The sequence below is a fragment of the Sarcophilus harrisii genome, chromosome 1, assembly GCF_902635505.1.
Source record: "Sarcophilus harrisii chromosome 1, mSarHar1.11, whole genome shotgun sequence".
NCBI classification, from domain to species: Eukaryota; Metazoa; Chordata; class Mammalia; order Dasyuromorphia; family Dasyuridae; genus Sarcophilus; species Sarcophilus harrisii.
Window position 1 is genome coordinate 150394388 of NC_045426.1, and position 16161 is coordinate 150410548.

General features: G+C 35.7%; 1 protein-coding gene across 1 annotated transcript in view; it reads right to left on the minus strand.

Annotated features, from left to right (window-relative positions):
- DEPDC1B (DEP domain containing 1B) overlaps positions 1–16161 on the minus strand; it is a 122445-nt gene that overhangs the window by 11796 nt on the left and 94488 nt on the right. Inside the window, exons 8-9 of the mRNA XM_012541050.3 lie at positions 4275–4441; positions 1040–1216 (exon numbers count right to left, since the gene is read on the minus strand). Of these exons, the coding sequence (XP_012396504.1) occupies positions 1040–1216; positions 4275–4441 (344 nt within the window). The remainder of the gene's footprint in view (positions 1–1039; positions 1217–4274; positions 4442–16161) is intronic.

Below are 16161 nucleotides of genomic sequence, written 5' to 3' on the forward strand. Positions count from 1 at the left end.
ATCCCCATCTTAAGCTCCTTTATTGCAGTCTCTGAGTAGACTACAATAGTTGGACAGTCTCTTCTCCAAGACTAATACCTCTATCTTGGATTTCATTCCTTTCCTATCCCCTCCAGGAGTTTTCCATCAATCATCTTCAAAATCCTTTATCTAACAGATCTTTCCCTAATTACTACAAAAAAGCTAAGATCTGTCTCATCTTTTAGAAACCTTCACTGGATGGTGCTGTCCCATTAAAGCAACCACCCTACTTCCCATTCCTAATTTTCACTGTCGAACTCATCTCCACTGTTCATTTATTTCTTACAATCTCCAAGCCCATCACAACTCAGGCTATTCTTCCAGAATTACCAATAATTCCTTACCTGTTATATTCAATGGCCTCTTCTCAGACTTCATCTTGTCTGATCCCTTGCAGTTTTTGATACTGTTCCTTCCTCCAAGGCATCTCTAGTACCTTGACTTCTATGACACTTCCCTCTCCTAGTTCTCTTTCTATCTGTCTGACATTTTCTTTGCCCTGAAACAAATCCAGCTTTCCTACTATCTCCCCACAGGGAAATAAAAGATACTTCAAAAGCAGTGGACTCCATTAGATTTTTACTGTTTATTTCCCATATCTGCCACAAAATAGGTGCAGATTAAGTATTAATTAATTGCTCTTTCTTAGATAATTATCCTCTCATAATAGCAGCTATTTCCTAAGGTTGTTGTAAAGATCAAATGAGATATTTGTAAAGCATTTAGCACAATGTTTGCCACATTGTCAATAATATACAAAAATGCTAGCTATTATTACTGGTCTGCTAGAATTGGAGTCAGTAAGATCTGTTCAAATCCTCCCTCACATGCTTGCTAACTATGGGACCTTTGACATGTGACTTAATCTTTCAGGATCAGTTTCCTCATCTGCAAAATTAAGATAATAGTATCTATCCCAAAGGGCTGTTGTGAGGATCAAACATATAGAGCATTTGGTAAATCTATTTGATAAAATGCTACATCAGTGTTGGCTATTAGCATTATTCATAAATTTTACCTGTACACGTCGCAAATGGGCTACACGTTCCTCTATTGCATTCTGCAAGGAAGAGGGAGCTTGCAAGATCTCCTGGTGATTGTCCATCAGAAACGTCACCAGCCTGGCAGCTAACAACTCATCCAAATCGACTTCATCCTTGGAGCACAAGATGCAACGTGAAAATGTCTGAACCATCTGGAAGGAGAAAAAAAGAAGGTGGTTAAGGGAAAAAACAGATAAGTATCACTTGCAGCCTGAACCACTGTCATCTAATCTAGATGAGGCAAAGCTAAATATTCCAGAAGAAACAATCCAGAGGTTTTGTGTCTACCTTACCAAATCCACAATAATTCACAATAGATATTTTAACAAAAGTTGATAGTTTCATATGTAGTCCTCTTTTTTTGTTCTTATCTACCAAAATGTTTTTGTGTCTGCTGATGATTGTTAAATTTGTAATTAAAATTAAAACTGTAAAAATACGAACAAAAGAGGCATATCCCCAAACACTATACACTTCTAGCCAGACATATTTCAAACCCAGAGGGGCTGCTCCTTATGTTCCAACTTGCCTGGGATGAGCATTTCATTTGCCTCAAGAAGGAAAAAAGATAATTCATAAAAGATAGAGTTTATAAAAGGCAGTTCTAAAAAGCCCACTCTTATAAATTTGTTTTAAGTTTCCTGTTAACAAATCAGAGAAATCACAACCATTGCCATGACCTGTATTTATATGGCAGTTTTCCTACTAGTTCAAGCTCCTTTAGAGACATTAGTGAAATGATAGAGCATCCTTTATGACATTAGGAGAAAACTGCTTAGCACGGCCAGAGTGCCCCAATAGTCACATTTCTGGGCACTCATTTTATTTTCTTTAAGAGCATTGCAATATATTCTGGATTCTCACTCAGTAAACTCCTACTAAATGTAACTATGGGCAGCTTACAGAAAGCACTAGATGATGAAATGATCTCTTTCAGCCAGGAGATAGAATTACTATAATCCTGAGTACCAACCAGTGCAGTGGTCTGTGCAGAAAAATCTATCCTTCCTAAGGTACTTTTGTCTCCATTGGTCCCTTGAGAAGGCACAGATGGTTGATTAAAGTGTGTGTGTATGTGTATGTGTGTGTGTGTGTGTGTGTGTGTGTGTGTACACGAAAGGAAGAAGTTAGGAAAAGAAAGCTAATCAGTATTTAACAAAATGCCTAACACAATAGGTGCTTAATATTTATTGATCTTTTGATTCATTAACTCATATGTTTTGATTTTTCCCCACAACTATGCATATCATCCAATGTGACTTTTAGAATTTCCTCAAATGTTCATGAGGGATAGCAGGAGTATTCAAGAGCCTCTCCAAACTACTTGCACTGTCTATATATTTCACTAAGAAGGGTCTAGGTGGTGTCATACTGCACATATTTCTAGGTCGAAGTATTCACATCTGTAAAATAAGGTTGTTCAGTCATTTCAGTAGTGTACATTTCTTCATGATCCCATTTGGGATTTTCTGGGCAGATATACTAGAGACATTTCCCATTTCTTTGTCTAGTTCATATGAGGAAACTGAGACAAAGTTAAGGGACAAGTCCAAGGTCAAAGGGTTAGTGTCTGAGACCCCATTTGAACTTGGAAAGATTAGTCTTTCTGACTCCAAGCCTGATGCTCTAACCATTGCATCACTTGTCTATAAAATGTAAATGAGAGGGCTGCATCCAAGACTGGCAACCATCCATTGTGTCACCCTTCTATAAAATGTAAAATGAGGGGGTTGCATCAATTATGAAATAAATGGCATGCTATTGTGATGTGAGAAATGATAAAAGGGAACATTCCCAGAGAAACCAAGGAAGACTTCTACTGAACTAATACAAAGTGAAGTGAGATCATGAGATCATGCTGAATAATTTATATAATAACAACAGCAGGTGTAAAGACAAACAACTTTGAGATCCTCAGGAATTCTCATCAATGCACTTACTAAGTGATTATTCTTAGGTCAAATGATGTAATGTGCCACCCATCTCCATGCAGAGAGATGATGGACTCAAGATATGGGCATGTAATTAATGTATTTTTTGGACATGGCTAATACAGACTTGAATATGTATTTGTTACAAAGTCTTTGTGTTTCTTTCTTTTTCAGGGGGAAAGAGGGGATTGGTGAGAGGAAGAGATAAATATTTTTAATTGAAAACATTTTAATATAAAAAATAACAAATTTAATAGATTGGACTCAATGACCTCTGAAGTCTAAATGATTAAGTCTAATATCTTTATAGCTATAATCTGCCCCAGAATAGAAAAAGTAAGATTTACATGCAGTAGCTAAGATCAGATTTAACAAATAGTGTCTAACTATACTCATCAAAAATAAGAAAGTGATTCTTTCCTGTTTCTATAATCTTGCTATGTTTTTGTGGCTGCTGAAAGAAGAAAATTATTTCTGAAGGGGACACAGAATGAGAGAGTATATTTGGAGGGGAATTGAATTGCTTCAAAAATCTCATTTATATGCTCGTGACAAACATAAAGTTGTCTAGTGTGAAGCCATAATTCTGTTATGATACAACTTTCTCTCAGACACATTACAAATCATATCTTATCGTAAAAAATGTTTGTGTGTAGGAGAAAGACAACAGGGAGAGATAGCTGGGTCTGCTTCTATCTCCTTGATGTAGGTAAAGAATCTGATAAATCTGATAAATATAAAACTAATAAAATGTTTTGTTTTTTTTTTTTTTGGTGAGGGTGGGGAGAAGTGTCAATCCAGTAGGCCAATCTAGTCTTGTATCTATATCTTTCTCTTTTATCCAGCCTCCTTGCCACATCTCTCAAATCCATTTTATCTGGTGAGGCACTATCAGTTCCCTGTGCAGCCCCTTTCCTTTGATCTAGGGAAGGGAGAGAATTTTTTCATATGGGAGTTCACTCAGCCTTTCCAAGGGTCTTTACGAATGAAAATAAAAAATGTTTCTGCTAAGTAAAAAGCTGTCTACTCCTAAACTCTACTTTCTCTTAATTGAGTCCCTTACAGAAGGAAAAAAAACCCAATAATTTGATTCATTTCTTCTTGACAGTGTGGAATATATTGCAGGAAAAGGAAAGGGAAATGGGGAGTGTGAAAAGTACTCTAGCCAAGCCAGTTTTGTCTATGTAGTTTCATGTCCTCACCTAATCTAATAGATGCTTAGTCATTTATACGTAATTAAAAATATCCAAATTATGTTAAACCTGAGAGTGCAACATACCAGTGTACGCATGCCAAGGCCATCACAGAGTGGCGGTATCTCCTTGTTTAAGCAGATCTTCGCCATCATCCTAATCAACAGTTGCAACTTTCTCCGATTTTCAGGAGGCAGAAGGAGACAGCAAATCTGAAAAGCTTCAATAGCAATTTTTTCTTTCTGCAACAAACCTAGTTTTAAAAAAGTAATAATAATTTTTAAGCATCTGAGACCCACTTGGCTCTGTTATTTGTACGCGTATAAGAAACAGTATATTGTTTAAAATGATACCTAACATTCTTTCTTCAAGCTCCATGCCCTGTTATTTAGCTGGATTTCTCATAGTCATCTGAAACTCAACATGGCAGACATCCTGCCATTCTCTCTGCTTCCATACCCAAAATATTAATAGCAATACTTGATACATCCACACCCTTTATAGTCTACATGCAATAAAACCTTTTTTGGACTGAGATCCATGAATTTATTTATGTAGGAAATTACCTACATGGGATCTCCACTAAAACAAATATAGTATGGATAGTCTTCAAAGATGATCTGGTAGCACGCTAACAGTCAGTCAATCAATAAGCATTTATCAGTCACCTACTTTATACTAGGCCCTGTATTAAATGCTGAGAATAAAAAGAAAGGTTAAGGCAGTAGTACCTCCTCTCAAGCAGCTTACGATCTAATGTGGGAGACAATATTTGAAATAACTATATACAAAGAACATATAAGGTAAATTGATGATAATCAATAGAGAGAAGGCACTAGCCTTAAGGGAAACCCAGAAAGGCTGCTTGTAGAAAGTGGGATGTTAGCTGAAGGAAGCCAGGGAAGCCAGAAGGAAGAGATGGCAAAAGAGATGATGTAAAGGCAGCATTCAGAGAAGATTCTCAGGATCTAGAGATGCATTTTCTTGTTCTAGAAAAAAAAAAAGAAGCCAGTTTTATTAAATCACAGAGTATGTGGTAGGGTCTAAAGCATAAGAAAAACTGGAAAGAGGATGGAGAAAGAGATTAATAAGGGCTTTGAATATCAAACATAGAATTTTATAATTGATCCTGGAAGTTGATAGGAAGCAAGTCAGAGTTTTTTAATTTTTTTAATTTTAGAAAAACATGGATAGACTTACATGAAATAATGAGGAACAAAACAGGCAGAACCAAGAAAACACTGTATACAGCAATAGCAATATTGTTTTAAGAACATCATTGAGCAATTAGGTCATTTTGACTATTATAAATTATAATGTCTTGACTAGCTCTCTGGAGGGCCTCAGGATCAGTCAGAGTCAGGGTGAGACAAAGTCCTAGATCTTTAGGAGAAGTGAAGGAGGCAGGCAAGTTGCCATGCAGCTCATCAAAGACGAATCCTGGACTTTGGAGTCTGGAACTTGAAGTCTTCTCTCCCGAGTATGCTATGGCTGAGAGACTGAGACCCTCTACCTCAGCCCTCCAATCCTTGCCTCAGATTACCTCATCACACCATATTCTACAAGCGCCAATCTTGAGGAGAGCCATCACATCACCATATCATCTAAGTATATGTTTATAGAACCATTATCTCATTTTGAGTAGATACTTAACTTTAAGTACTCTGCTGTTCTGAATTCAAGTACACCTTTTCAGAGTTCCAGCCCTCTACAGTAAATACCCAAATTAACTACAAAAGATATACAAAGGATGCTATTGCATCCAGAAAAAAGAATTCACACATGAAAGTATATATAGAATGGTTTTACATACACACACACACACACACACACACACACACACACACATCCTCTAGGACTGAGAGGAAAGAGAAGAAAGGGGAAAAGAAACTTACATGATAATTTTTTTCTATATTTAAAAGAATAGCAAGCTGATTTACAGATTTGTGTGCAATCATCCTTTCTTATATGTTATATAAAAGCTTGTTTTATTTCATAAATTAAAAATAAAATATAATAAATAAATATAATATAATAAATAAATTGGAAAAAAGTTAAGTACCATGGTAGTTTGGCAAATGTGTAAAATGTGAAAGGATATGGCCAGGTTTTCCTGAATCTAAAGCTGACTCTAAACCTAACATCCATTCACTACTGTTCTACTGCCTCCTTGTCACCTTCTTTAATTTCTTTATAAATAATACCTCTTAAATATTGCTTCACTTCAATTTGTAACATTATTTTTTCTAACAGATGTTTGTTAATTTAATTATATGATACTCCAAAGCATCCCCAAATAAAGTATAAAGTCCTTTATTAGACTATAGACTATAGTTCTGTAAAAGCAAGAATATTCTGGGGTTGGGTTTTTTGTTTGTTTGTTTGTTTTTGGGGGGTTTTTTTTGTACCTGCATGTTCAACACAGTGCCTGATACATAACAGATGCTTAGGAAATGCTTGTTGATAGATTATCCTGGTGTTCTAACACCTTATTTTAGTTCTAGCACACCTGTGTTCTAACATGCCCAGTTACAGTCTTTGTTCTAACAAAATGTTCATGCTGAATAGTTTCAGTCCTCAATTAGTCTTGATACTGAAAGCAAAGGAAACTGGATCGATTTTGCAAATCTCATAGTACCAGCATTTACTTCCATCCCAACATTCAACTTCCCTTTTCTTGTGCCCTTTACGACCTTCAAAGACTCCTCTCTCCCCATAATAAATGATCTGCTGTTATAACCTCTATCTGAGCAAAAACTCTGCTCTGGCCCCAGGACAAATCACCAATAACTGAGCTAGGAAAGGCTCACATCTCATTAGGTGGTTGTTGTTTGTCCTTCATTTTGTGGCATCTTTTGTTTCCCCCTTTTTTCCTTCCCAATCTTCCCATTAAGTACAAGCAGAAGTCATCATTTTAGTTAAAGCAAAAAGTAATTGTATATAAAAATACAAAATGGGAAATGTACAGTTAGGCAGCATATTGTCTGAAAAAAAAAAATGGTCCAGAGATTGTAATGAACTGCAGTTCCCTTATGAGTCATTGGTCTGATATGACAGACAAACCACTAAATTAAGGCTATATTAAGAAAATTCCAAAGAATACAGAAGTGAGAGTCCCACTTTGCTCTGCACTGGGAGGACCTCATTTAGAGTATTATGTTCAATTCTGGAATGACACAGTTTAGGGATGACATTGATGAGCTGATAAGAGTCTAGAAGAGGGCTGAAGAAACTAAAGATGCTAAGTTTGGGGAAGAGAAAAGTCAGACGTGACAAATTGTAGCATTCAAGTATTTTTAAGGGCTGTCATTTGGAAGAAGGATCAGACTTGTTTTGTTTTAGTCTTAAAGAACAAAACCAAAGAAAAAATGAATAAATTATAAGAAGCAAACTAGAGTTAAACATCAGAAAATACTTCCCCAAGTGGAAGGGGATGCTTTGCTAAGTAGTGAGTTCTCTCTCATTGAAGGGATTTAACTCAAAGATTGGATGACCACTTATGGGAGATGCAGTATGGAATGATGCCATAGGTCCTAAGAAGGAGGAAAAAAAAGTCTGAGGGAGTACTGAAATTCTCCAAGCATATGTAAAAGCTTCAGGAAATAGACTCAGAGCTAGTGTTGGTCAAGTTGGAAGTCAAGAAACCAGCTTAAGATGAGAGAAGTAATGGAGAGAGTATAGAGGAAAGCCAAGGTGAAGGTATTTATGCTACAGAGAATCTAGAACATGAGACTAGAGAGTTTGTTGTAAGAAAAAAATTTTATAGGACAGAGTTGCTTGTTAATCATCTCCCTCCCAACTGTGAAGAATAATAATGATAAGCATTATTATAACAATAAAACCTAGAACTTATATAACATCTCTAAAAATTGAAAAACATTATAAATATCAGTTTGATTTGCACAACTGTAAGAAGTAAGTACTATTAGTATCCCTATGTATTCAGGAGAAAATGAGGCAAACAGAAATTAAATGACTTGCTCAGTCAAAAATCATCTGAGGCAGGATTTGAAGACCTTATTTGGTCAATAAAGACCAAATACAGAACTCTACAGAAGCTAAGTGATATGGATGAGCAACAATGAATCAGTGTAAGATCAGATTCTATCTGTCTCCCACAGTACATCTAAATCACAGGTGTGTGAGTCCTTCCTAGTTTCACTGTTCCAGGAAAATACAAAGTGATGTAGCATATATCATTCTCTCCATCAATAAACATTTATCAAGTACCTGCTATGTAGTGAGCACTGCGTCAAGTGCTAGGAAACAAAAAGAGACAAAACACAGCCCCTGCCCTCAAGATGCAAACAATCTAATGGGAGAGACAAGGTGTAAACCAATACAAGCAAGCTAAATAATCATGAAATAATTAGTAAAAGGAAAGCATAGAATTACAGGCTTCCATTAAAGGATGTAATTTTAGTTGGGGCTTAAAAGAATCCAGGAAGGTCAGTAGTTAGAGTAGAGGAGGCAGGGCATGGAAGACAGCCAGAGAAAATGATGGAAGTTAAGATTTGGAATGTCTTGTCCATGGAATAGTCAAGAGATTAGGTGCACTGGATTGGACTGTATACAGTAGAGAGTAAAGTCTTTGAAGACTGGAAATGTAGAAGGCTAAGTTATGAAGGGCTTTAAATGACAGAATACTTCTAAAGGTAATAGGAAGTCACTGTGATTTATTAAATAAGGTGGTAACATGATAGGGCTGGTATTTTAGGAAAATCACTGCAGTGGTTAAATGAAAAATGGATTAGAGAGGGAAGGGACCTGAGGCAAATACCCATTAAGAAATTACTGAAATAGTCTAGGCATGAATTAAGAGAACCCACACTAGTGTAGTGATGGTATCAGAAGAGAGAAGAGGGAGTATTTGAGAGATGTTACAGGTATAAGGGAGATGGTCTGGGAGAGAAATGCAGTCAATTAAGTAATTACCAAAGCTAGAAGAGTGGATAAGGCAGGCAAGTAGGAGAGAATGGATGAGAAGAGAAAAGGTACACTGAATTAGTTTGTCAGGAATGAGGGTAGGGAGGATTTTTCGGATGAGTCTACTAGTTTAATCACTTATATTCACATGAAAAACGTGGTGAAAGAAGTTGAAAATATCCAAGATTTTTCCAACTCTACTTGAAATTAATAAGCTCCCTTGATTGAACTAGACTTGGCTTGCTGTTGGCATTTATTTCACACTGGTGACTTGGTGACAATTATGTATTTTCAATTAACAGAATACAAGCAGTCTATGATATATGATTATGGCAGTTGGGATGTTGATAAAAGTGAGAAGAGAGGGTCAGGACAGCTGCCTGACTGCTCAAGCTGATCCTCATAGGTCTTAATGGTATCCCACAATCTGGCTCTTAGCTTTAAAGGTTTAGCAACAGAGTATTATCCAATCTCCCAAGATTGATTAGATTATTCATTCATGCTAGTAAAACTCACAAGAGATTAATTTCTGTAGCAGAGTGTAAGAGTTTAACTGAGAAATAGGACTACCAAGCAGTACAGAATCCTTGTGTCAGACAGCCAACACTTTCTCTTTACACTAGGAAAGCCAACATGAGAAAAGCTAGCAGTAGTGGGCAAGCAATCAAAGCAAATGGATTTGGAAGGGTCACTGTCCTCAGCTTGTGAATGATCACATACATCTTCTCCACTAGACATACTTACATATCTAGCCTTAATATCCCACAACTATCATAGATTTAGAGCAGAGAATAAACATAAAGATTATCTATTGCAACCCCTTCATTTTACAGATGAGAAAAATGAGGAGCAGAGAGCTTAGTATTTGTCCAAGGTCACACACATAATAAATAGCAGAAGAATAATTTGTAACCTGGTCTCATAATTCCAAGTATAATACTCAAAATTAGCTCTCTTTCAGCTCTACCACTGTGTATCCCAAAAATCTAGTATCTATTCCTAGATTTCTCTAGGTGTCATAAAGGCACTTCAAACTCAAAAAGTACAAAATGGATATAATTTCTAACCCACTCCCAGTTTACATATCCTCTTAAGTTTTCTATCTCTAAGAGGATATTCCCCCTTTCTTCCTCAAGACTATAAAATTAGAGCCATTTATCTCATCTCCTTAGCCTGGAATAACATTGCCTCCTCAGGTCTGCCTCTTAGACTTCCTTGTGCTTTTCAAAGTTTAGCCCAGATACCCTCAGTCAGGTTTTCTTTGATCCCTCCTAATTAATAATGCTATTTCACATAGGTTCTTTCTATCTGTCTGCCTATCTATCTATCAATCCATTATCTATGTGTGTATGGGGTTACATGGAACTGAATTACAGGGATCTGACAAACAACAGTGAATATTCTTACCATTTAGTCAAGGAAAAACTATCTAACTTTTCATTATTGGCTCTTTTCTACACCACACAAACCATCAATACACTAGTCTCTTAGGATATTACTTCATGATAGACAGGTTACAAATAATTAGACCACAGCTTATCTTTTTTTAATTGTAACTTTTTAATTGACAGAACATATGCATGGGTAATTTTTTACATTATTATTCCCTTACTCTCACTTCTGTTCTGACTTTTCCTTTCCCTCCCTCCACCCTCTCCCTTAGATGGCAGGCAGTCTTATACATGTTAAACATATTAAAGTATATCCTAGATATATGTGTGCAGAACCATACAGTTCTCTTGTTGCACAGGAATGAATTGGATTCAGAAGGTAAAAATAATCTGGGAAGAAAAACAAAAATGTAAACAGTTCACACTCATTTCCCAGTGTTCCTTCTCTGGGTGAAGCTGATTCTGTCCATCATTGATCAATTAGACGTGAATTAGATCTTCTCTTTGTCTAAGATATCCACTTCCATCAGAATACATCCTCACACAATATCTTTGTTGAAGTATATAATGATCTCCTGGTCTTGCTCATTTCACTTAGCATCAGTTCCTGTAAGTCTCTCCAAGCCTCTCTGTATTCATCCCGCTAGTCATTTCTTACAGAACAATAATATTCCATAACATTCATATACCACAATTTATTCAGACATTCTCCAATTGATGAGCATCCATTCATTTTCCAGTTTTTAGCCACTACAAAAAGGGATGTCATAAACATTTTTGCACATACAGGTCCTTTTCCCTTCTTTAAGATCTCTTTGGGATATAAGCCCAGTAGTAACACTGCTGGATCAAAGGGTATACACAGTTTGATAACTTTTTGGGTATAATTCCAAATTGCTCTCCAAAATGGTTGGATTTGTTCATAGCTCCACCAGACCATAACTTATCTTAACATCACTTACACTTTATTCTCCATGACCAGAGTTGAGAGATAGCCTAGACTCATCAGCAATACATTGATAAATCATTTCTTAGGCTGGTTACTTATGCAGCTGGCTCATCTTATCCCTTCTATTTTGATTTTTATTTTGCTTCAATTTTTAGTTACTTTTCTTTTCTGGTTGGTTCCCCATATCTGAGGGACTCCTGCAAGTTGTTTGTTTTTTATTTCCAAAGAAAACCAGTGACATCATGAGCAATGTTTTGACTTGTGGGTGGATTATACTTAAGTGAGGGTAGAATTTCAATTATCAGCCTCACTCTCTCTTCCAGAGTCATCAAAATCCAGTGGCAAAAATGTATGTGGCAGCCCTTTTTGTAATGACAAGAAACTGGAAACTGAGTGGATGCCCATCAGTTAGAGAATAGTTGAATAAGCTTTGGTATATAAAAGTTACAGAATATTACTGTTCTGTAAGAAAGCATCCAACAGGATGATTTCAGAGAGGCCTGGAGAGACTTACATGAACATTACAGAACTTACATGCTGAGTGAAATGAGCAGAACCAGGAGATTGTTGTGCACAGTAACAAGATTATATGATGATCAATTCTGATGGGCATGGCTCTCTACAACAATGAGATGACTCAGACTAGTTCCAATGGTTTAGTGATAAAGTCATCTATACCCAGAGAGAGGACTGTGGAAACTGAATGTGGTTCACAACATAGAATTTTCACTCTTTTTTGTTATTGTTTGCTTGCATTTTATTTTGTTTCTCTTTTTTTTCTGGTTTGATTTGATTTTCTTGTGCGGCAAGATAATTGTTTAAATATGTATGCATATATTGGATCTAACATATATTTCTACCATGTTTAACATATATTGAACTACTTGACATCTAAGGGAGAGGGTGGGAGAAGGTGGGGGGAAATTGGAACACAAGGTTTTGCAAAGGCTAATGTTGAAGAATTGTTCATGCATATGTTTTGAAAAATAAAAAAACTTTAATAAAGAAAAAGAAATCCAGTGGCAAAACAAAAGTCAGGGTGACCAGTGATGGCCCAGGATGTATTGGATGATTTTGGCATCTTCAATGTCTAACCAAGCTCCAAATACTCCAAAGTTCCTGCTTTAATCGCCTTTATGTTCTTTGGAACAAATTGTTTCTCATCCATCCATTCCACCAGGAGAAGTCTTCACGTGCTTGGGATAGACACCCACTGACAGTTTGGAGGCCTGTCAATAATCAACAGATAGCAAAAAGTATAGAATAATGGAAAGAGCCCCAGACTTGCCATCAGGAGAAATCTAGGTTTAAATACTATTTCTGACTCTTATGTGTATCCACAGCAGCAAGTCAAGTCATTTTTTTAAGCCTCAATTTCCATCTCTGTGAAATGGGGGGAACAATATTTAATACAATCTATCCCACAAAGGGATTGTGAAGATAAAAGATGATGTGTTTAAGGCACTTAGAAATAGTAGTGGCATTATATAAATGTAAGGTACTTTTTTTCATATGATCAACCATAATGACCACTATATTTTATCTGTCATGCGTTGGTCTATTTGCAAGACAAATGAGAAGCTGAAACTGAAACCTTAACATTGCAAAACTTAGTCACGAAAATTGTATCCTATAAGACTTGAACAGCAATAAAAACTGTATCAAATAATAAACCAGAAGTATTTTCTGAAATGAAACTAGTCTCTGATTCTGAAACCATGACATAAAAATGGGACTGAAGTCTGGGAAGGAGCAAACGAAACAAGAGGAAACTACTCCAAAATAAGTAGGAGAAAACTACAAAGGTTCTAAAAGTAAATGATTTCAGCATCAGTACTTTCTCTGAAGAAGAAAATTGGATGCCACATAGCAAAGAGAGAAGGTGGGTCAGAAGGGGATGGCTCATTCTGTCTGCTCTTTATGGCTCATCTATCCTGTCATTACACAGACTCAAGTCTTTCCCAATGTGAGGAATAAATTTATTGCCTTGTATTATTACATCTCCACACTGGTAAAAAGGAAAGGAAAAAATTATAGAGACCAACAACCACCTTTACAGAAAGCCACGTTTGCAGCAACTGCAAAAAATTAATAATATATTATTGGGCGGAGGGGGAGGTTGTCAACGGAGCTGTTCTGCTCTAAGTCTGTCAGAAACTGGACAGAAACTATCAGCAAAGTGGAAGAGAGCCAAAGGGGTTTTGATGGAGAGCTTGGAGCTTTTTCTTTAAAGATGAGAAAAGAATAAAGAGCTATTCAAACAGCAATCATAGCTAAGAGTGATAGCTCTCCCAAATGGTGAACAGGATAATCCTGGAATTAAAATGATTTACATGAGAACACATTAGAGTGGGCAAAACACCATTTTGCACTCCAAGGCTCAGGATAAGAATAAAAGGAGAAAGAGAACAGTATTTTTGCAACTACAATGAAAACTAGATATTTTAAATTATATAAGCAGGGAATAGTTGTGAAGATGTGGTAAGTAGGGAGTCCTAAAAGAAGGGAAGGCAAGGAATGAACACTGCTGGTTTTCTTCATTCTCTTTAATAATGAAAGAGCAGGTTTCATAGCTGGTGACTCTCAAAGGAATCTGGGAGCTCTAAAGACCTACAAAGCATGTGGAGCTGAGGAAAGGAAGAGAATAAATCCTCTTATGAAGGCATTTTTGAAGGATAAATCCTGGGTATTATCAGTATTTCCAGGATGACTAATTCATAACTCTTCACCTACATAATGTTTTTATCTTCTTTATATTTTTAAAGCACTTTTCACAAATGTTGACTCATAGACCAAGAATCACCTTGGATATAGGTAGAAATAAAAAAAAAATTCGAGAACTATTGAATGTACTGGGAAAACTCTTCTCTAGGTTTTCAAAATTAGAAATTAAGTGGCTGTCACCAATTGAGCAATGGCTAAACTGGTACATAAATACAATGGATTATTTTTGTGTCAGAAGAGATGACATGAAAAAGACAAATGCAGAGGCAAATGGGTAAATTTCTGTGAACTAATGTAGAATGATCAGGATAAAATTAGAACAACTTATACATCATAATAGGAAAAAAAACTTGGAAAGATTTTGGAACTTTATCACAATGATAAGCCATTCATTCAAAAGACTGGAGATCAAAGATACCACTTACCTCCTAGATAATCTTAAAATGCTGAAAAAGACATTTTTTAAACATTGCTAACATAGGAATTTATTTTGCTAGAATATGCAAATTTATAGCTAATGATTTATTTTTGTTTTGTTATAAATTTAGTTTTGTTTTACATTAAATGGGTGAGAGAGAAGAAGGAAGAACAGATTAAAAAAGAAAAAAAGCTTTTATTCCAACAAGCTTCTTTCCTTTCCTCCTGATTTTTTGTTTTCTCTCTTTTCTTTCCCAATGATAGTTTAGAGGGCACAAGCTGAAATTTTGGCAAGAGGGGAGAATGACATCTATGCAATAAATTCCCATACAGTTCACAAACTTAAAATCTCTCTGATCACTTAAAAATAAAAAATCACATTAATTTGGCTTACAAGTAAAGTTAGTATATTTGGCATATTCAATTGTCAACTGATAACTTATTTTGACAAATTATAAACATATTAATTAACTACTTATCATTACTTAATTTTTGTTGTAAAGAAAACAAGGAACAAGCTGAGTCAAAAGAAATCTTAGAGGTCATAAAATCCAATCCTCTCATTTTATACCTGAGGAAATGAAGGCTCAATGAATTTAAGTTACTTGCCCAAGATAAAACATCATTTTTTTTTTCTTAGAAGGAATTCAAATCAAAGGCTTCCTTAATCCTGGCCCTCTACTCTATCCACTACACCATGCAGCGTCAAATTCTGTCATTTTGTGAGAAGTAAAAACTTAAAAATCAAATAAAATATCAACATCATGGTAAAACAAAGTAAATGAACAATTTGGTGAATTCAATATTTTCCATAATAATAAAATAGAATTCCAAAATATCATTAATTTTCAGAAAGGGGAAAAAAAAACAATCATTTAATATAACTTGCAACATAAAACTTTATCCAACAAGTCAGTTTCAGTTTCTGAGATTTTTATTAATAATTCCTGCTGAAGATTTATTTATTATGTTCACAAACTTCTAAAAATTAACAGTCTAATGGATTAACCTAAGTTTATTTACCTTCCACACATTATCTACACTTCTTGACTCAATTTATTTCCAAAACAGAGACTGAGTGTTTTCACCTACAGAAGCACCTACATTAGCAAGAAGCTAAATAAGGGTCCAGGACTTGCCATTGGGGCTAAGTGACTGAAGGGTAAGGCATACTTATCAATTCTTATCCAGGACAATCTTAAAGTAACTTTCAATAGGACATTTGAAACATGGACCTAGTTTCATCATCCACCCAAAATCTACAGCAATGACATCATCAGTTTACATTTCTGTTTCTGAATCTTGGCTATGTGGGATGTGTAGCAATGTGAACTGGCTGACAACAGAACTCCCATTTCTTAATGAAGTCTTTCTCTAGTCTCTTCTGCAGTGGTAAGCAGATTCTCAGTAGCAGAGGATTTTATCTGCTTCATTGGGTAAGAGATGACTGTCAAAAGCAGACTGAACCAATAAATAGTGAAGAAATTGACTTCAAAATCTTTTGAATTTAACTCCAGAATTACATTTAGGAAAGGGAGGAGAAAAGAATAAGCAATAGTATTTCAT